At 56.4% G+C, this 21,678-nt stretch overlaps 1 protein-coding gene across 1 annotated transcript in view; it reads left to right on the top strand.

Moving 5' to 3' along the window:
* Positions 1-2,115: 2,115 nt before the first annotated feature.
* Positions 2,116-21,678, top strand: part of LOC116955855 (uncharacterized) — a gene marked incomplete at its 5' end in the record, with an annotated part of 94,756 nt that continues 75,193 nt past the window's right edge. The window contains 3 exons of the mRNA XM_076053759.1: positions 2,116-2,263; positions 5,892-6,057; positions 20,169-20,335. Coding sequence (XP_075909874.1) covers positions 2,116-2,263; positions 5,892-6,057; positions 20,169-20,335 — 481 coding nt within the window. The remainder of the gene's footprint in view (positions 2,264-5,891; positions 6,058-20,168; positions 20,336-21,678) is intronic.

Consider the following 21,678-nt stretch of genomic DNA (forward strand, 5'->3'; position numbering starts at 1 on the left):
GGAGGAGGGGGGAGGAGGAGGTGGAGGAGGAGAGGAGGAGGAGGTGGAGGAGGAGAGAGGGAGGAGGAGGAGGGGGGGACGAGGCGGTGGGAGGAGGAGAGGGAGGAGAGGGAGGAGGAGGAGGGGGGGAGGAGGTGGAGGATGAGGAGGGGGGGGAGGAGGGGGACGGGGGGGAGGAGGGGCCTTCATAGGTGCTCGCTAACACCACTTGCCCCTACAGTCTGTTAAGGCTATACTGGGGGATCTTTGTCTTCCTGTGTGTGTGTGTGTGTCTGTCGGGCAAAAACAACCCCCTACCTCCTCGCGGTGCCGGACGGGCAACTCTGTCGTGGACAGTGCTGTGGGGGGAGGTCCAATTCCGATTGGCTCCTCCCCTCATGGCGTCTGTGACCACCACAGGGGATAAACGGGGCTCTGGACGGGTGCGAAGGGCTGGTAACCCCTCCACCTTCAAAAATTTACAACTAAACCACGTATAAAATATCTAACTAATAAGCTTGTGCCGGAGGCCCCGGGGGGACAGGCGTCTATGACGTCTCCTGGCCAAACCCCAATTGGCGGAGCCATGAGATTGAATCTCTACCTTTGGGGCTCCTCCAGAAACAACGAAAAGCCACTACGGATGGCCACGTGGAATGTTCGAACGCTCACTGGGGAGGAGAGGCTGCCACTCCTCTGTCGGGAGCTGGACCGGTACCGCCTGGATCTCTGTGGCATTCAGGAGGTCCGGTGGACCGGTTCTGGCTCCTGCCACCATGAGGGGTGGACAGTCCTCTACTCGGGGCAGCAGACTGCCAAACAACAGGGTGTGGCTCTACTTATGAACAAAAGAATGAAGGGCGCATGGGAGCGTGGCGGTGAGGTGTGGAAAGCTGTAAGCCCCAGGCTACTTTGGGCTTGCCTTCCCATCAATCGGAGGCGAGGAGTGGTGGTCGTGGTTACCTGTGCCCCCACCGAAGACGAACATCCGTGGAGGGATGCAGGCAAAGCCGATGAGTCAGATGCCTTCTATGACCTCCTGTCACAGGTGCTGGCTAAAGTGGCCCCTCGGGATAGAGTCATCTTGTTGGGTGACTTCAATGCCCGAGTGGGTCATGATGCTGGCACCTGGTCTGGAGTGATTGGAGGGCATGGGCCAGATCAGCTCAATAACAACGGTAGGAGGCTGCTAGATTTTTGTGCAGCCCATGGGCTTGTAATTACCAACATGCTGTTCCGACATCGGCGCATCCCCACAACATCATGGATGCATGCCGGGTCCAAGCAAGAACATCTGCTGGACTACATAGTGACGGACCAGCGGATGCGAGCCCATATCCTTGACACCAGGACCTACCGTGGAGCTGATCTGCCCTCTGACCATCGACTTGTCATCTGTAAGATGCGCCTGCCATTATTTCCACTCCGGTGGTGGGTGTACACCCAGGACCCCATTCCAATCTAAAGTGGCCTGGTCTCAGTTATCTGATGAAAGTTGCAAGCGAGAATTTCATCATCGCCTGTGGCTAGGGTTGGCATCGTCCCCCACTCCTCCTGATGTCGAGGGTAAATGGGCGAAATTTAGGACTGTCACTCATGCAGCTGCAATGGCTGCTTTGGGTACGCGGTCCAGACCGCCCCAGAGGCCCTGGGTGACAGAGGAGGTGTTCAGGATAGTTGAGAAAAAGCGACAGGCCCACTGTCATCGGCTACATAATCCCACGTCAGAGAATGAGGAGGCTTACCGCAGCCTTCGCTCGGAGGTTCGGAGAGCCGTGAGGCGCTGCAAGGATGGGTGGTGGTCGCGGGTTGCTGAGGAGATGGAGTCTGCCTCAGTGGCCCGCGATCACAAATCTCTTTTTAACTCCATCAAAAAAGTAACCTGCAGCGCCACACCTATTAACCATCATTAGGGGAAAAACGGTGATCCAATCTCCGACCCCCAGGAACAGGTTTGCAGATTTGAGCACTTGCCCCAGCACTTGCCCCAACATTACGTTAAGGCTATCCGGGGGAACTGTGTCTTTGTCTGTGTGTGTGTGCGTGGTGCTGGCCAGCCCACCCCAATCGTGTGCCGTGCCAGCCTTCACCGTACGTAGCCCAGCCGTGCTAATTGGAGGTGCCGCTCCTCGCTAACATCACTTGCCCCAACGGTATGCTAAGGCTATACGGGGGAACTTTGTCTTTGTGTGTGTGTGTCAGCCCTCCGACGCGGGGATTTACACGTGCGTGGCCGTGAGCTCCTCCGGCGAGACCACGTGGTCAGCGTACCTGGAGGTCAAAGGTGAGGGAGGTGTCCCGGGCAGAGCCATCATTATCAACCCCTGAAAACGTTAACGGTTCAAATAAAATAAGTAATACTTTATAAACACTTAAAAAAAAACACGCTTTTATGAAATGTACTGGTAATGTAAGAACTCCACTACTCCAGGAAGTGCCCCCCGAAGCTTGCCCACGACGTAAGGGGACCGTGGCCAATCACAGCCAACGTCAGTTGAGCGTGGACAATCAGAGCCAAGCCGAAACATCTAACATGTAAAAAATAACGTTTAAAACATATATATTTTGTATTTTTTTGATAGAATACAGTATTGTCATCAGTATGACGTAAGTATACCGAGTTTGTGGTCGATACCGCATTGGGAAGCGGGATAAAATTGAGTTACAAGATACAACGACGACAACAGACAGAGTGAGGTAATTGAAAGTGTTTAATAATAATGAGAAAAACAAATATTTGAAAAAACAAAACCACGTAAATAGATTTCGATTTAAAGCTTTCGTGACTGCAAGGATTCATCTTCTTTGGTTCTTTCGGTAAAGTCAAAGCTAACCACTCAGTTATTTCAATGCTAAATTATCCTGTTTGATTTGTACTAGGTGCCTCTGTGGATGTGCAGGCTTTGACTTTAACATAGCCATTTCTGTGACCGGTCGCAAGCCAATCACTCAGATATTTTAATGCTAAATTCTCCTGTTTTGATTTGTACTAGGTGCCTCTGTGGATGTGTAGGCTTTGACTTTAACATAGCCATTTCTGTGACCGGTCGCAAGCCAATCACTCAGCTATTTTAATGCTAAATTCTCCTGTTTGATTTGTACTAGGTGCCTCTGTGGATGTCTAGGCTTTGACTTTATCATAGCTATTTCTGTGACCAGTCACAAGCTAATCACGCAGCTATTTCAATGCTAAATTATCCGAACCAAACATTAAACTAATTTTCAATGGTACAGTATATTTTTTCAAGTAGTGGTATCCCAAACTTTCGCAGCAGCTTAAATTCCCTTTTCACACCATCAATATGTAAACTCCCCCTTCCCCCCTCGCCGGTCTGCACATGTTCACCCCCTCTACACCGTTCATCATGCTAAGTCCGCCAATTAAATGCGAATTTTTATGCTAATTCCTTTGTCAAGGCGCTCTGTTTCCTCTCACACAGCTTAAAGGTCGCGGTCTGAGCTTGGCTGTGCTCGCTCCAGCGCTGTCCTCCAGACAGTCTCGTCCCTTCACCTGATGAAGGCCGCTTGTGTTGTGGCCGAAACGTCGTGAGAATTTTATAGTGTTGTTTTATTTTATAGATTTATTATTTTATTCTCATTCTACGTGGTGACTTTACCGAAAGAACCAAAGAACACGTAGAGAGACGCAAGCTCCTCAGGGTCCCCAGGCTTAGAGGTGCTGATCTCATCTGAAATCCAAGATTCAGTCGATGTGAGGCAGCAGCAGCGGCAGCAGCAACAGCAGCAACAGCAGCACGGTCACCAATTGAATCAGAAATGGTGCCATCGTTCGAAGGCGCTTGAGGCCCGCGCACGTGAACATCTCACGTGGACCGCTTTGCAAGGTTGTTGTTGGCCTGCCACGGGCTCGTTGCCGCGCGGAAATTTACAACCAGAGCCACGTCAACGTTTGCGCATTTCTCCGAGGGTCAAAAGGTTAAGGGAGTTGTTCCAGCGGTGCCAATATCACCCCGCCACCGACTCCGCAAACGCCCGCGGTCCGGATACTTGCGGGCCATCCCGGTTATTTTTTTCTTATCTTACGTAGATTTAGAAGAAATGTGTGTGCGCGTGTGGCTTATCCCAAGGCGTTGTGTATACATCAACAATAACTGCATCATGCTTAATATGATAGTGGTTGAGATAGTGAAGAGTTTGGGTTGTTGTTGTTGTTAAACGTGGTGGTTGTGGTGAAGTTATCAGTCGGGAGTGGTTATGGAGGGGTAGGGATGGTGATCAGGTAGTGATAGGGGTTGGGATACTGACAGGGGTAGAGATAGCTGTAGTGATATTGGTAGTGATAGTGATATGGGTAGTGATAGGGGTAGTGATATGGGTAGTGATAGTGATAGGGGTAGTGATAGCGGTAGCGATAGGGGTAGCGATAGGGGTAGCGATAGGGGTAGCGATAGGGGTAGTGATATGGGTAGGGGTAGTGATAGGGGTAGTGGTAGCGGTAGTGATAGGGGGTAGTGATAGGGGTAGTGATATGGGTAGTGGTAGTGATAGGGGTAGTGATAGTGATAGGAGTAGTGATAGTGGTAGGGGTAGTGAAATGGGTAGTGATAGGGGTAGTGATAGGGGTAGTGATAGGGGTAGTGATAGTGGTAGTGATATGGGTAGGGGTAGTGGTAGGGGTAGTGATAGGGGTAGTGATAGGGGGTAGTGATAGGGGTAGTGATAGAGGTAGCGATAGGGGTAGTGGTAGGGGTAGTGGTAGTGATAGGGGTAGTGATATGGGTAGGGGTAGTGGTAGGGGTAGTGTTAGGGGTAGTGATAGGGGGTAGTGATAGGGGTAGTGATATGGGTAGTGGTAGTGATAGGGGTAGTGATAGTGATAGGAGTAGTGATAGTGGTAGGGGTAGTGAAATGGGTAGTGATAGGGGTAGTGATAGGGGTAGTGATAGGGGTAGTGATAGGGGTAGTGATATGGGTAGGGGTAGTGGTAGGGGTAGTGATAGGGGTAGTGATAGAGGTAGCGATAGGGGTAGTGGTAGGGGTAGTGGTAGTGATAGGGGTAGTGATATGGGTAGGGGTAGTGGTAGGGGTAGTGTTAGGGGTAGTGATACGGATAGCGATAGGGGTAGTGGTAGGGGTAGTGATAGGGGTAGTGATAGGGGTAGTGATAGGGGTAGTGATAGGGGTAGTGATATGGGTAGGGGTAGTGATAGTGGTAGTGATAGGAATAATGATAGTGATAGGAGTAGTGATAGGAGTAGTGATAGTGATAGGGGTAGTGATAGTGATAGGGGTAGTGATAGTGGTAGTGATAGGAATAATGATAGTGATAGGGGTAGTGATAGTGATAGGGGTAGTGATAGTGGTAGTGATAGTGGTAGTGACAGGAGTAGTGATATGAGTAGTGATAGGAGTAGTGATAGTAGTGATAGTAGTGATAGTGGTAGTGATAGTAGTGATAGTAGTGATAGTGGTAGTGATAGTAGTGATAGTGGTAGTGATAGTAGTGATAGTAGTGATAGTGGTAGTGATAGTAGTGATAGTGGTAGTGATAGTAGTGATAGTAGTGATAGTGGTAGTGATAGTAGTGATAGTAGTGATAGTGGTAGTGATAGTAGTGATAGTGGTAGTGATAGTAGTGATAGTAGTGATAGTGATAGTAGTGATAGTGATAGGGGTAGTGATAGTGATAGGAGTGATAGTGGTAGAGGTAGTGATAGTGATAGTAGTGATAGTGATAGGGGGTGGTGATAGTAGTGATAGTGATAGGAGTAGTGATAGGGGGTAGTGATAGTAGTGATAGTGATAGTAGTGATAGTGGTAGTGATGGTAGCGGTGACAGGGGCAGATCGATGCCGTGGACCGGGCATCACACAACGGTAACCACCGCCGCCGCCGCCTTAATAGGCGCTCGCAAACCGCTGTGTCCTGTCGGCTAACCCGCGAGCGTGCAGCGGACAGCGGGGGGCTACGGGAGGCCGAGCCCAGGGGGGCCGGGCCCCCCCCGGGCCCCCCATCCCAGCCGCAGGTGCTCAACGTCACCAAGACGACGGTGCAGTTGTCGTGGCAACCCGCGCCGGGCACCGGCCCCGCCTCCACGTTCATCGTCGAGGCGTTCAGGTGACGAGGGCCGCCCCCCCCCCCTCCACCCCCCCCCTCCTCCCCCCCTCCTCCTCCCCCCTCCTCCCCACCCCCCCGGCGTGATCTTATAAGGGAGCTCGGTACGTATGGGTCATGCCCTCTGTGACCCTATGAGGAAGCTCATTAGGAGTGAGTCATTGCCCTCTCTGACCATATAAGGAAGCTCGTTATGAGAAGGTCACATCCTGTATGACCCTATAAGGAAGCTCATTAGGAGTGAGTCATTGCCCTCTATGACCCTATAAGGAAGCTCGTTATGAGTGAGTCACATCCTGTATGACCCTATAAGGAAGCTCTATATGAGTGGGCCATGCCCTCTATGACCCTATAGGGAAGCTCGTTATGAGAAGGTCACATCCTGTATGACCCTATAAGGAAGCTCATTAGGAGTGAGTCATTGCCCTCTCTGACCATATAAGGAAGCTCGTTATGAGGTCACATCCTGTATGACCCTATAAGGAAGCTCATTAGGAGTGAGTCATTGCCCTCTCTGACCATATAAGGAAGCTCGTTATGAGGTCACATCCTGTATGACCCTATAAGGAAGCTCATTAGGAGTGAGTCATTGCCCTCTATGACCCTATAAGGAAGCTCGTTATGAGTGAGTCACATCCTGTATGACCCTATAAGGAAGCTCTATATGAGTGGGCCATGCCCTCTATGACCCTATAGGGAAGCTCGTTATGAGAAGGTCACATCCTGTATGACCCTATAAGGAAGCTCATTAGGAGTGAGTCATTGCCCTCTCTGACCCTATAAGGAAGCACGTTATGAGAAGGTCACATCCTGTATGACCCTATAAGGAAGCTCGTTATGAGTGGGCCATGCCCTCTATGACCCTTTAAGGAAGCAGGTTATGAGTGGGTCACATCCTCTGACCATATAAGGAAGCTCATTATGCATAACCCACACCCACTATGACCCTATAAGGAAGCTCATTATGCGTGGGTCATGCCCTCTGTGACCCTATAAGGGAGCTCGTTATGCAGGTGTCCTCTCATCCCAGTATCCACACGTCCCCATGTCTCTCACTCCCCATGTCTCTCACTCCCCATGCCTCTCACTCCACGTGTCTCTCACTCCCCATGTCTCTCACTCCCCATGCCTCTCACTCCACGTGTCTCTCACTCCCCGTGTGTCTCACTCCCCATGTCTCTCACTCCACGTGTCTCTCACTCCAAGTGTCTCTTCCTTCCCGTGTCTCTCACTCCCCATGTCTCTCACTCCCCGTGTCTCTCACTCCACGTGTCTCTCACTCCAAGTGTCTCTCACTCCCCATGTCTCTCACTCCACGTGTCTCTCACTCCACATGTCTCTCACTCCACGTGTCTCTCACTCCCCGTGTCTCTCACTCCACGTGTCTCTCACTCCACGTGTCTCTCACTCCACGTGTCTCTCACTCCCCGTGTCTCTAACTCCCCGTGTCTCTCACTCCCCATGTCTCTCACTCCCCGTGTCTCTCACTCCCCATGTCTCTCACTCCCCGTGTCTCTCACTCCCCATGTCCCCATGTCTCTCACTCCCCGTGTCTCTCACTCCCCGTGTCTCTCACTCCCCATGTCTCTCACTCCCCATGTCTCTCACTCCCCGTGTCTCTCACTCCCCGTGTCTCTCACTCCAAGTGTCTCTCACTCCACGTGTCTCTCACTCCACGTGTCTCTCACTCCACGTGTCTCTCACTCCCCGTGTCTCTCACTCCCCGTGTCTCTCACTCCCCATGACTCTCACTCCCCGTGTCTCTCACTCCCCGTGTCTCTCACTCCACGTGTCTCTCACTCCACGTGTCTCTCACTCCACGTGTCTCTCACTCCCCGTGTCTCTCACTCCCCGTGTCTCTCACTCCCCGTGTCTCTCACTCCCCGTGTCTCTCACTCCCCGTGTCTCTTACTCCACGTGTCTCTCATGCCACGTGTCTCTCACTCCACGTGTCTCTCACTCCCCGTGTCTCTCACTCCCCGTGTCTCTCACTCCCCGTGTCTCTCACTCCCCGTGTCTCTCACTCCCCGTGTCTCTCACTCCCCGTGTCTCTCACTCCCCGTGTCTCTCACTCCACGTGTCTCTCACTCCACGTGTCTCTCACTCCCCATGTCCCCATGTCTCTCACTCCCCGTGTCTCTCACTCCCCGTGCCTCTCACTCCCCGTGTCTCTCACTCCACGTGTCTCTCACTCCACGTGTCTCTCACTCCCCGTGTCTCTCACTCCCCGTGTCTCTCACTCCCCGTGTCTCTCACTCCCCGTGTCTCTCACTCCCCGTGTCTCTCACTCCACGTGTCACTCACTCCCCGTGTCTCTCACTCCCCATGTCTCTCACTCCACGTGTCTCTCACTCCCCATGCCTCTCACTCCCCGGTGTCTCTCACTCCCCGTGTCTCTCACTCCCAGTGTCTCTCACTCCCCGTGTCTCTCACTCCCCATGTCTCTCACTCCCCGTGTCTCTCACTCCACGTGTCTCTCACTCCCCGTGTCTCTCACTCCACGTGTCTCTCATTCCCCATGTCTCTCACTCCCCGTGTCTCTCACTCCACGTGTCTCTCACTCCCCGTGTCTCTCACTCCCCGTGTCTCTCACTCCACGTGTCTCTCACTCCCCGTGTCTCTCACTCCCCATGTCTCTCACTCCCCGTGTCTCTCTCTCCACGTGTCTCTCACTCCACGTGTCTCTCACTCCCCGTGTCTCTCACTCCACGTGTCTCTCACTCCCCATGTCTCTCACTCCCCGTGTCTCTCACTCCACGTGTCACTCACTCCCCGTGTCTCTCACTCCACGTGTCACTCACTCCCCGTGTCTCTCACTCCCCATGTCTCTCACTCCACGTGTCTCTCACTCCCCATGCCTCTCACTCCCCGGTGTCTTTCACTCCCCGTGTCTCTCACTCTCCGTGTCTCTCACTCCCCGTGTCTCTCACTCCCAGTGTCTCTCACTCCCCGTGTCTCTCACTCCCCATGTCTCTCACTCCCCGTGTCTCTCACTCCCCGTGTCTCTCACTCCACGTGTCTCTCACTCCCCATGTCTCTCACTCCCCGTGTCTCTCACTCCACGTGTCTCTCACTCCCCGTGTCTCTCACTCCCCGTGTCTCTCACTCCACGTGTCTCTCACTCCCCGTGTCTCTCACTCCCCATGTCTCTCACTCCCCGTGTCTCTCTCTCCACATGTCTCTCACTCCCCGTGTCTCTCACTCCACGTGTCTCTCACTCCCCGTGTCTCTCACTCCCCGTGTCTCTCACTCCCCATGTCTCTCACTCCCCGTGTCTCTCACTCCCCATGTCTCTCACTCCCCATGTCCCCATGTCTCTCACTCCACATGTCCCCATGTCTCTCACTCCACGTGTCTCTCACTCCCCGTGTCTCTCACTCCCCATGTCTCTCACTCGCCGTGTCTCTCACTCCCCGTGTCTCTCACTCCACGTGTCTCTCACTCCCCATGTCTCTCACTCCTCGTGTCTCTCACTCCCCGTGTCTCTCACTCCCCGTGTCTCTCACTCCCCGTGTCTCTCACTCCCCGTGTCTCTCACTCACCGTGTCTCTCACTCCCCGTGTCTCTCACTCCCCGTGTCTCTCACTCCCCATGTCTCTCACTCCCCGCGTCCCCGTGTCTCTCACTCCCCGTGTCTCTCACTCCACGTGTCTCTCCCTCCACGTGTCTCTCACTCCCCATGTCCCCATGTCTCTCACTCCCCATGTCTCTCACTCCCCATGTCTCTCACTCCCCATGTCTCTCACTCCACGTGTCTCTCACTCCACGTGTCTCTCACTCCCCGTGTCTCTCACTCCCCGTGTCTCTCACTCCACGTGTCACTCACTCCCCATGCCTCTCACTCCCCGGTGTCTCTCACTCCACGTGTCTCTCACTCCACGTGTCACTCACTCCCCATGCCTCTCACTCCCCGGTGTCTCTCACTCCACGTGTCTCTCACTCCCCGTGTCTCTCACTCCACGTGTCACTCACTCCCCGTGTCTCTCACTCCCCGTGTCTCTCACTCCCCGTGTCTCTCACTCCACGTGTCACTCACTCCCCGTGTCTCTCACTCCCCATGTCTCTCACTCCACGTTTCTCTCACTCCCCATGCCTCTCACTCCCCGTGTCTCTCACTCCCCATGTCTCTCACTCCCCGTGTCTCTCACTCCCCATGTCTCTCACTCCCCGTGTCTCTCACTCCCCATGTCCCCATGTCTCTCACTCCCCGTGTCTCTCACTCCCCGTGTCTCTCACTCCCCATGTCTCTCACTCCCCATGTCTCTCACTCCCCGTGTCTCTCACTCCCCGTGTCTCTCACTCCAAGTGTCTCTCACTCCACGTGTCTCTCACTCCACGTGTCTCTCACTCCACGTGTCTCTCACTCCCCGTGTCTCTCACTCCCCGTGTCTCTCACTCCCCATGACTCTCACTCCCCGTGTCTCTCACTCCCCGTGTCTCTCACTCCACGTGTCTCTCACTCCACGTGTCTCTCACTCCACGTGTCTCTCACTCCCCGTGTCTCTCACTCCCCGTGTCTCTCACTCCCCGTGTCTCTCACTCCCCGTGTCTCTTACTCCACGTGTCTCTCATGCCACGTGTCTCTCACTCCACGTGTCTCTCACTCCCCGTGTCTCTCACTCCCCGTGTCTCTCACTCCCCGTGTCTCTCACTCCCCGTGTCTCTCACTCCCCGTGTCTCTCACTCCCCGTGTCTCTCACTCCCCGTGTCTCTCACTCCACGTGTCTCTCACTCCACGTGTCTCTCACTCCCCATGTCCCCATGTCTCTCACTCCCCGTGTCTCTCACTCCCCGTGCCTCTCACTCCCCGTGTCTCTCACTCCACGTGTCTCTCACTCCACGTGTCTCTCACTCCCCGTGTCTCTCACTCCCCGTGTCTCTCACTCCCCGTGTCTCTCACTCCCCGTGTCTCTCACTCCCCGTGTCTCTCACTCCACGTGTCACTCACTCCCCGTGTCTCTCACTCCCCATGTCTCTCACTCCACGTGTCTCTCACTCCCCATGCCTCTCACTCCCCGGTGTCTCTCACTCCCCGTGTCTCTCACTCCCCGTGTCTCTCACTCCCCGTGTCTCTCACTCCCCATGTCTCTCACTCCCCGTGTCTCTCACTCCACGTGTCTCTCACTCCCCGTGTCTCTCACTCCACGTGTCTCTCATTCCCCATGTCTCTCACTCCCCGTGTCTCTCACTCCACGTGTCTCTCACTCCCCGTGTCTCTCACTCCCCGTGTCTCTCACTCCACGTGTCTCTCACTCCCCGTGTCTCTCACTCCCCATGTCTCTCACTCCCCGTGTCTCTCTCTCCACGTGTCTCTCACTCCACGTGTCTCTCACTCCCCGTGTCTCTCACTCCACGTGTCTCTCACTCCCCATGTCTCTCACTCCCCGTGTCTCTCACTCCACGTGTCTCTCACTCCCCGTGTCTCTCACTCCACGTGTCTCTCACTCCCCATGTCTCTCACTCCCCGTGTCTCTCACTCCACGTGTCACTCACTCCCCGTGTCTCTCACTCCACGTGTCACTCACTCCCCGTGTCTCTCACTCCCCATGTCTCTCACTCCACGTGTCTCTCACTCCCCATGCCTCTCACTCCCCGGTGTCTTTCACTCCCCGTGTCTCTCACTCTCCGTGTCTCTCACTCCCCGTGTCTCTCACTCCCAGTGTCTCTCACTCCCCGTGTCTCTCACTCCCCATGTCTCTCACTCCCCGTGTCTCTCACTCCCCGTGTCTCTCACTCCACGTGTCTCTCACTCCCCATGTCTCTCACTCCCCGTGTCTCTCACTCCACGTGTCTCTCACTCCCCGTGTCTCTCACTCCCCGTGTCTCTCACTCCACGTGTCTCTCACTCCCCGTGTCTCTCACTCCCCATGTCTCTCACTCCCCGTGTCTCTCTCTCCACATGTCTCTCACTCCCCGTGTCTCTCACTCCACGTGTCTCTCACTCCCCGTGTCTCTCACTCCCCGTGTCTCTCACTCCCCATGTCTCTCACTCCCCGTGTCTCTCACTCCCCATGTCTCTCACTCCCCATGTCCCCATGTCTCTCACTCCACATGTCCCCATGTCTCTCACTCCACGTGTCTCTCACTCCCCGTGTCTCTCACTCCCCATGTCTCTCACTCGCCGTGTCTCTCACTCCCCGTGTCTCTCACTCCACGTGTCTCTCACTCCCCATGTCTCTCACTCCTCGTGTCTCTCACTCCCCGTGTCTCTCACTCCCCGTGTCTCTCACTCCCCGTGTCTCTCACTCCCCGTGTCTCTCACTCACCGTGTCTCTCACTCCCCGTGTCTCTCACTCCCCGTGTCTCTCACTCCCCATGTCTCTCACTCCCCGCGTCCCCGTGTCTCTCACTCCCCGTGTCTCTCACTCCACGTGTCTCTCCCTCCACGTGTCTCTCACTCCCCATGTCCCCATGTCTCTCACTCCCCATGTCTCTCACTCCCCATGTCTCTCACTCCCCATGTCTCTCACTCCACGTGTCTCTCACTCCACGTGTCTCTCACTCCCCGTGTCTCTCACTCCCCGTGTCTCTCACTCCACGTGTCACTCACTCCCCATGCCTCTCACTCCCCGGTGTCTCTCACTCCACGTGTCTCTCACTCCACGTGTCACTCACTCCCCATGCCTCTCACTCCCCGGTGTCTCTCACTCCACGTGTCTCTCACTCCCCGTGTCTCTCACTCCACGTGTCACTCACTCCCCGTGTCTCTCACTCCCCGTGTCTCTCACTCCCCGTGTCTCTCACTCCACGTGTCACTCACTCCCCGTGTCTCTCACTCCCCATGTCTCTCACTCCACGTTTCTCTCACTCCCCATGCCTCTCACTCCCCGTGTCTCTCACTCCCCATGTCTCTCACTCCCCGTGTCTCTCACTCCCCATGTCTCTCACTCCCCGTGTCTCTCACTCCCCATGTCCCCATGTCTCTCACTCCCCGTGTCTCTCACTCCCCGTGTCTCTCACTCCCCATGTCTCTCACTCCCCATGTCTCTCACTCCCCGTGTCTCTCACTCCCCGTGTCTCTCACTCCAAGTGTCTCTCACTCCACGTGTCTCTCACTCCACGTGTCTCTCACTCCACGTGTCTCTCACTCCCCGTGTCTCTCACTCCCCGTGTCTCTCACTCCCCATGACTCTCACTCCCCGTGTCTCTCACTCCCCGTGTCTCTCACTCCACGTGTCTCTCACTCCACGTGTCTCTCACTCCACGTGTCTCTCACTCCCCGTGTCTCTCACTCCCCGTGTCTCTCACTCCCCGTGTCTCTCACTCCCCGTGTCTCTTACTCCACGTGTCTCTCATGCCACGTGTCTCTCACTCCACGTGTCTCTCACTCCCCGTGTCTCTCACTCCCCGTGTCTCTCACTCCCCGTGTCTCTCACTCCCCGTGTCTCTCACTCCCCGTGTCTCTCACTCCCCGTGTCTCTCACTCCCCGTGTCTCTCACTCCACGTGTCTCTCACTCCACGTGTCTCTCACTCCCCATGTCCCCATGTCTCTCACTCCCCGTGTCTCTCACTCCCCGTGCCTCTCACTCCCCGTGTCTCTCACTCCACGTGTCTCTCACTCCACGTGTCTCTCACTCCCCGTGTCTCTCACTCCCCGTGTCTCTCACTCCCCGTGTCTCTCACTCCCCGTGTCTCTCACTCCCCGTGTCTCTCACTCCACGTGTCACTCACTCCCCGTGTCTCTCACTCCCCATGTCTCTCACTCCACGTGTCTCTCACTCCCCATGCCTCTCACTCCCCGGTGTCTCTCACTCCCCGTGTCTCTCACTCCCCGTGTCTCTCACTCCCCGTGTCTCTCACTCCCCATGTCTCTCACTCCCCGTGTCTCTCACTCCACGTGTCTCTCACTCCCCGTGTCTCTCACTCCACGTGTCTCTCATTCCCCATGTCTCTCACTCCCCGTGTCTCTCACTCCACGTGTCTCTCACTCCCCGTGTCTCTCACTCCCCGTGTCTCTCACTCCACGTGTCTCTCACTCCCCGTGTCTCTCACTCCCCATGTCTCTCACTCCCCGTGTCTCTCTCTCCACGTGTCTCTCACTCCACGTGTCTCTCACTCCCCGTGTCTCTCACTCCACGTGTCTCTCACTCCCCATGTCTCTCACTCCCCGTGTCTCTCACTCCACGTGTCACTCACTCCCCGTGTCTCTCACTCCACGTGTCACTCACTCCCCGTGTCTCTCACTCCCCATGTCTCTCACTCCACGTGTCTCTCACTCCCCATGCCTCTCACTCCCCGGTGTCTTTCACTCCCCGTGTCTCTCACTCTCCGTGTCTCTCACTCCCCGTGTCTCTCACTCCCAGTGTCTCTCACTCCCCGTGTCTCTCACTCCCCATGTCTCTCACTCCCCGTGTCTCTCACTCCCCGTGTCTCTCACTCCACGTGTCTCTCACTCCCCATGTCTCTCACTCCCCGTGTCTCTCACTCCACGTGTCTCTCACTCCCCGTGTCTCTCACTCCCCGTGTCTCTCACTCCACGTGTCTCTCACTCCCCGTGTCTCTCACTCCCCATGTCTCTCACTCCCCGTGTCTCTCTCTCCACATGTCTCTCACTCCCCGTGTCTCTCACTCCACGTGTCTCTCACTCCCCGTGTCTCTCACTCCCCGTGTCTCTCACTCCCCATGTCTCTCACTCCCCGTGTCTCTCACTCCCCATGTCTCTCACTCCCCATGTCCCCATGTCTCTCACTCCACATGTCCCCATGTCTCTCACTCCACGTGTCTCTCACTCCCCGTGTCTCTCACTCCCCATGTCTCTCACTCGCCGTGTCTCTCACTCCCCGTGTCTCTCACTCCACGTGTCTCTCACTCCCCATGTCTCTCACTCCTCGTGTCTCTCACTCCCCGTGTCTCTCACTCCCCGTGTCTCTCACTCCCCGTGTCTCTCACTCCCCGTGTCTCTCACTCACCGTGTCTCTCACTCCCCGTGTCTCTCACTCCCCGTGTCTCTCACTCCCCATGTCTCTCACTCCCCGCGTCCCCGTGTCTCTCACTCCCCGTGTCTCTCACTCCACGTGTCTCTCACTCCACGTGTCTCTCACTCCCCATGTCCCCATGTCTCTCACTCCCCATGTCTCTCACTCCCCATGTCTCTCACTCCCCATGTCTCTCACTCCACGTGTCTCTCACTCCACGTGTCTCTCACTCCCCGTGTCTCTCACTCCCCGTGTCTCTCACTCCACGTGTCACTCACTCCCCATGCCTCTCACTCCCCGGTGTCTCTCACTCCACGTGTCTCTCACTCCACGTGTCACTCACTCCCCATGCCTCTCACTCCCCGGTGTCTCTCACTCCACGTGTCTCTCACTCCCCGTGTCTCTCACTCCACGTGTCACTCACTCCCCGTGTCTCTCACTCCCCGTGTCTCTCACTCCCCGTGTCTCTCACTCCCCGTGTCTCTCACTCCACGTGTCTCTCACTCCCCGTGTCTCTCACTCCCTGTATCTCTCACTCCACGTGTCTCTCACTCCCCGTGTCTCTCACTCCCCATGTCTCTCACTCCCCGTGTCTCTCTCTCCACGTGTCTCTCACTCCACGTGTCTCTCACTCCCCGTGTCTCTCACTCCACGTGTCTCTCACTCCCCATGTCTCTCACTCCCCGTGTCTCTCACTCCACGTGTCACTCACTCCCCGTGTCTCTCACTCCACGTGTCACTCACTCCTCGTGTCTCTCACTCCCCATGTCTCTCACTCCACGTGTCTCTCACTCCCCATGCCTCTCACTCCCCGGTGTCTTTCACTCCCCGTGTCTCTCACTCTCCGTGTCTCTCACTCCCCGTGTCTCTCACTCCCAGTGTCTCTCACTCCCCGTGTCTCTCACTCCCCATGTCTCTCACTCCCCGTGTCTCTCACTCCCCGTGTCTCTCACTCCACGTGTCTCTCACTCCCCATGTCTCTCACTCCACGTGTCTCTCACTCCCCGTGTCTCTCACTCCCCGTGTCTCTCACTCCACGTGTCTCTCACTCCCCGTGTCTCTCACTCCCCATGTCTCTCACTCCCCGTGTCTCTCTCTCCACATGTCTCTCACTCCCCGTGTCTCTCACTCCACGTGTCTCTCACTCCCCGTGTCTCTCACTCCCCGTGTCTCTCACTCCCCATGTCTCTCACTCCCCGTGTCTCTCACTCCCCATGTCTCTCACTCCCCATGTCCCCATGTCTCTCACTCCACATGTCCCCATGTCTCTCACTCCACGTGTCTCTCACTCCCCGTGTCTCTCACTCCCCATGTCTCTCACTCGCCGTGTCTCTCACTCCCCGTGTCTCTCACTCCACGTGTCTCTCACTCCCCATGTCTCTCACTCCTCGTGTCTCTCACTCCCCGTGTCTCTCACTCCCCGTGTCTCTCACTCCCCGTGTCTCTCACTCCCCGTGTCTCTCACTCACCGTGTCTCTCACTCCCCGTGTCTCTCACTCCCCGTGTCTCTCACTCCCCATGTCTCTCACTCCCCGCGTCCCCGTGTCTCTCACTCCCCGTGTCTCTCACTCCACGTGTCTCTCACTCCACGTGTCTCTCACTCCCCATGTCCCCATGTCTCTCACTCCCCATGTCTCTCACTCCCCATGTCTCTCACTCCCCATGTCTCTCACTCCACGTGTCTCTCACTCCACGTGTCTCTCACTCCCCGTGTCTCTCACTCCCCGTGTCTCTCACTCCACGTGTCACTCACTCCCCATGCCTCTCACTCCCCGGTGTCTCTCACTCCACGTGTCTCTCACTCCACGTGTCACTCACTCCCCATGCCTCTCACTCCCCGGTGTCTCTCACTCCACGTGTCTCTCACTCCCCGTGTCTCTCACTCCACGTGTCACTCACTCCCCGTGTCTCTCACTCCCCGTGTCTCTCACTCCCCGTGTCTCTCACTCCACGTGTCACTCACTCCCCGTGTCTCTCACTCCCCATGTCTCTCACTCCACGTTTCTCTCACTCCCCATGCCTCTCACTCCCCGTGTCTCTCACTCTCCGTGCTCTCACTCCCCGTGTCTCTCACTCCCCGTGTCTCTCACTCCCCGTGTCTCTCACTCCCCATGTCCCCATGTCTCTCACTCCCCGTGTCTCTCACTCCACGTGTCTCTCACTCCCCGTGTCTCTCACTCCACGTGTCTCTCACTCCCCGTGTCTCTCACTCCCCGTGTCTCTCACTCCCCATGTCTCTCACTCCCCGTGTCTCTCACTCCCCATGTCTCTCACTCCCCATGACTCTCACTCCACGTGTCTCTCACTCTCCGTGTCTCTCACTCCCCGTGTCTCTCACTCCACGTGTATCTCACTCCACGTGTCTCTCACTCCCCGTGTCTCTCACTCCCCGTGTCTCTCACTCCCCGTGTCTCTCACTCCCCATGTCTCTCAATCCACGTGTCTCTCCCTCCACGTGTCTCTCACTCCAAGTGTCTCTTCCTTCCCGTGTCTCTCACTCCACGTGTCTCTCACTCCCCGTGTCTCTCACTCCCCACGTCCCCATGTATCTCACTCCCCGTGTCTCCCATTCCCCGTGTCTCTCACTCCCCGTGTCTCTCACGCCACGTGTCTCTCACTCCCCATGTCTCTCACTCCAAGTGTCTCTCACTCCCCATGTCTCTCACTCCCCATGTCTCTCACTCCTCGTGTCTCTCACTCCCCGTGCCTCTCACTCCCCGTGTCTCTCACTCCCCATGTCTCTCACTCCACGTGTCTCTCACTCCACGTGTCTCTCACTCCACGTGTCTCTCACTCCACGTGTCTCTCACTCTCCGTGTCTCTCACTCTCCGTGTCTCTCACTCCCCGTGTCTCTCACTCCCCGTGTCTCTCACTCCACGTGTCTCTCACTCCCCGTGTCTCTCACTCCACGTGTCTCTCACTCCCCGTGTCTCTCACTCCCCGTGTCTCTCACTCCCCGTGTCTCTCACTCCCCGTGTCTCTCCCTCCACGTGTCTCTCACTCCCCGTGTCTCTCACTCCCCGTGTCTCTCACTCCACGTGTCTCTCACTCCCCGTGTCTCTCACTCCACGTGTCTCTCACTCCCCGTGTCTCTCACTCCCCATGTCTCTCACTCCCCGTGTCTCTCTCTCCACGTGTATCTCACTCCACGTGTCTCTCACTCCCCGTGTCTCTCACTCCACGTGTCTCTCACTCCCCGTGTCTCTCACTCCCCGTGTCTCTCACTCCACGTGTCTCTCACTCCCCATGTCTCTCACTCCCCGTGTCTCTCACTCCACGTGTCTCTCACTCCCCGTGTCTCTCACTCCCCGTGTCTCTCACTCCACGTGTCTCTCACTCCCCGTGTCTCTCACTCCCCATGTCTCTCACTCCCCGTGTCTCTCTCTCCACATTTCTCTCACTCCCCGTGTCTCTCACTCCACGTGTTTCTCACTCCCCGTGTCTCTCACTCCCCGTGTCTCTCACTCCCCATGTCTCTCACTCCCCGTGTCTCTCACTCCCCATGTCTCTCACTCCCCATGTCCCCATGTCTCTCACTCCACATGTCCCCATATCTCTCACTCCACGTGTCTCTCACTCCCCGTGTCTCTCACTCCCCATGTCTCTCACTCCCCGTGTCTCTCACTCCCCGTGTCTCTCACTCCCCGTGTCTCTCACTCCACGTGTCTCTCACTCCCCGTGTCTCTCACTCCCCGTGTCTCTCACTCCCCGTGTCTCTCACTCCCCGTGTCTCTCACTCCCCGTGTCTCTCACTCCCCGTGTCTCTCACTCCCCATGTCTCTCACTCCCCGCGTCCCCGTGTCTCTCACTCCCCGTGTCTCTCACTCCACGTGGCTCTCACTCCACGTGTCTCTCACTCCCCATGTCCCCATGTCTCTCACTCCCCATGTCTCTCACTCCCCATGTCTCTCACTCCCCATGTCTCTCACTCCACGTGTCTCTCACTCCACGTGTCTCTCACTCCCCGTGTCTCTCACTCCCCGTGTCTCTCACTCCCCGTGTCTCTCACTCCCCGTGTCTCTCACTCCCCGTGTCTCTCACTCCCCGTGTCTCTCACTCCCCATGTCTCTCACTCCCCATGTCTCTCACTCCACGTGTCTCACACTCCCCATGTCTCTCACTCCCCATGTCTCTCACTCCCCGTGTCTCTCACTCCCCATGTCTCTCACTCCCCATGTCTCTCACTCCCCATGTCTCTCACTCCCCATGTCTCTCACTCCCCGTGTCTCTCACTCCCCATGTCTCTCACTCCCCGTGTCTCTCACTCCCCATGTCCCCATGTCTCTCACGCCACGTGTCTCTCACTCCCCGTGTCTCTTACTCCACGTGTCTCTCATGCCACGTGTCTCTTACTCCACGTGTCTCTCACTCCCCGTGTCTCTCACTCCCCGTGTCTCTCACTCCCCGTGTCTCTCACTCCCCGTGTCTCTCGCTCCCCATGTCTCTCACTCCACGTGTCTCTCACTCCCCATGTCTCTCACTCCCCGTGTCTCCCACTCCCCGTGTCTCTCACTCCCCATGTCTCTCACTCCCCGTGTCTCTCACTCCCCATGTCTCTCACTCCCCATGTCTCTCACTCCCCATGTCTCTCACTCCCCATGTCTCTCACTCCACGTGTCTCTCACTCCACGTGTCTCTCACTCCCCGTGTCTCTCACTCCCCGTGTCTCTCACTCCACGTGTCTCTCACTCCCCGTGTCTCTCACTCCCCGTGTCTCTCACTCCCCATGTCTCTCACTCCCCGTGTCTCTCACTCCCCGTGTCTCTCACTCCACGTGTCTCTCACTCCACGTGTCTCTCACTCCCCGTGTCTCTCACTCCCCATGTCTCTCACTCCACGTGTCTCTCACTCCCCGTGTCTCTCACTCCCCGTGTCTCTCACTCCCCATGTCTCTCACTCCCCGTGTCTCTCACTCCCCGTGTCTCTCACTCCACGTGTCTCTCACTCCCCGTGTCTCTCACTCGACGTGTCTCTTATTCCCCATGTCCCCGTGTCTCTTACTCCCCGTGTCTCTGTGTCTCTTACTCCCCGTGTCTCCCCGTGTCTCTTACTCCCCTTGTCTCTTACTCCCCATGTCCCCGTGTCTCTTACTCCCCATGTCTCTGTGTCTCTAACTCCCCGTGTCCCCCCCCCGTGTCTCTAACTCTCCGTCCCCCCTCCCCTCACTCCCCCCGTGCCCCCCCGTGCCCCCCCCCAGCCAGTCGGTGAGCAACACGTGGCAGACGGTGGCCGAGGGCGTCCGTGGCAGCTCGCACGCCGTCACCGCCCTGCGGCCCAACACCGTGTACCTGTTCCTGGTGCGCGCCGCCGCTCCCAACGGCCTCAGCGACCCCAGCCCTCCCTCCGCACCCGTCCGGACGCAAGGTCAGAGTCGAAGGCCGTGGGTCGGGGGGGAGTGGGGGTCACGACCCACGCACTGAGGCAGAGACGCACGTGACGGACGACTCGCCAGCCGGTTTGAAACCCCGGGGGCAACGTGGACACGCGGATTGTCGGATTCGTGGGGACGAGCGGACGGGTGAGCGCGCCCGTGGGCAGGCGACGCGGACGCACTGCTGGTGCAGACGAACGATGGTACGGACACGTGATGGTGCGGACACGTGATGGTACGGACACGTGATGGTGTGGACACGTGATGGTACGGACACGTGATGGTACGGACACGTGATGGTGTAGACACGTGATGGTACGGACACGTGATGGTGGAGACACGTGATGGTACAGACACGTGATGGTACGGACACGTGATGGTACAGACACGTGATGGTGTAGACACGTGATGGTATGGACACGTGATGGTGCAGACGAACGATGGTACAGACACGTGATGGTACGGACACGTGATGGTAGGGACACGTGATGGTGCAGACACGTGATGGTGTAGACACGTGATGGTACGGACACGTGATGGTACAGACACGTGATGGTACAGACACGTGATGGTGTAGACACGTGATGGTACGGACACGTGATGGTGTAGACACGTGATGGTACGGACACGTGATGGTGTAGACACGTGATGGTACGGAAACGTGATGGTACGGACACGTGATGGTACAGACACGTGATGGTACAGACACGTGATGGTGCGGACACGTGATGGTACGGACACGTGATGGTGCGGACACGTGATGGTATGGACACGTGATGGTGTAGACACGTGATGGTACAGACACGTGATGGTGTAGACACGTGATGGTACGGACACGTGATGGTGTAGACACGTGATGGTACGGACACGTGATGGTGTAGACACGTGATGGTACGGACACGTGATGGTGTAGACACGTGATGGTACGGACACGTGATGGTGCGGACACGTGATGGTACGGACACGTGATGGTGTAGACACGTGATGGTACAGACACGTGATGGTGTAGACACGTGATGGTACAGACACGTGATGGTGTAGACACGTGATGGTACAGACACGTGATGGTACGGACACGTGATGGTGTAGACACGTGATGGTACAGACACGTGATGGTACGGACACGTGATGGTGTAGACACGTGATGGTACGGACACGTGATGGTGTAGACACGTGATGGTATGGACACGTGATGGTACGGACACGTGATGGTGTAGACACGTGATGGTACAGACACGTGATGGTGTAGACACGTGATGGTACGGACACGTGATGGTACAGACACGTGATGGTACGGACACGTGATGGTACGGACACGTGATGGTACAGACACGTG

Source organism: Petromyzon marinus, chromosome 62, assembly GCF_048934315.1.
Source record: "Petromyzon marinus isolate PM22_M1 ecotype Great Lakes invasive population chromosome 62, UKy_Petmar_22M1.pri1.0, whole genome shotgun sequence".
Taxonomy (NCBI): domain Eukaryota; kingdom Metazoa; phylum Chordata; class Hyperoartia; order Petromyzontiformes; family Petromyzontidae; genus Petromyzon; species Petromyzon marinus.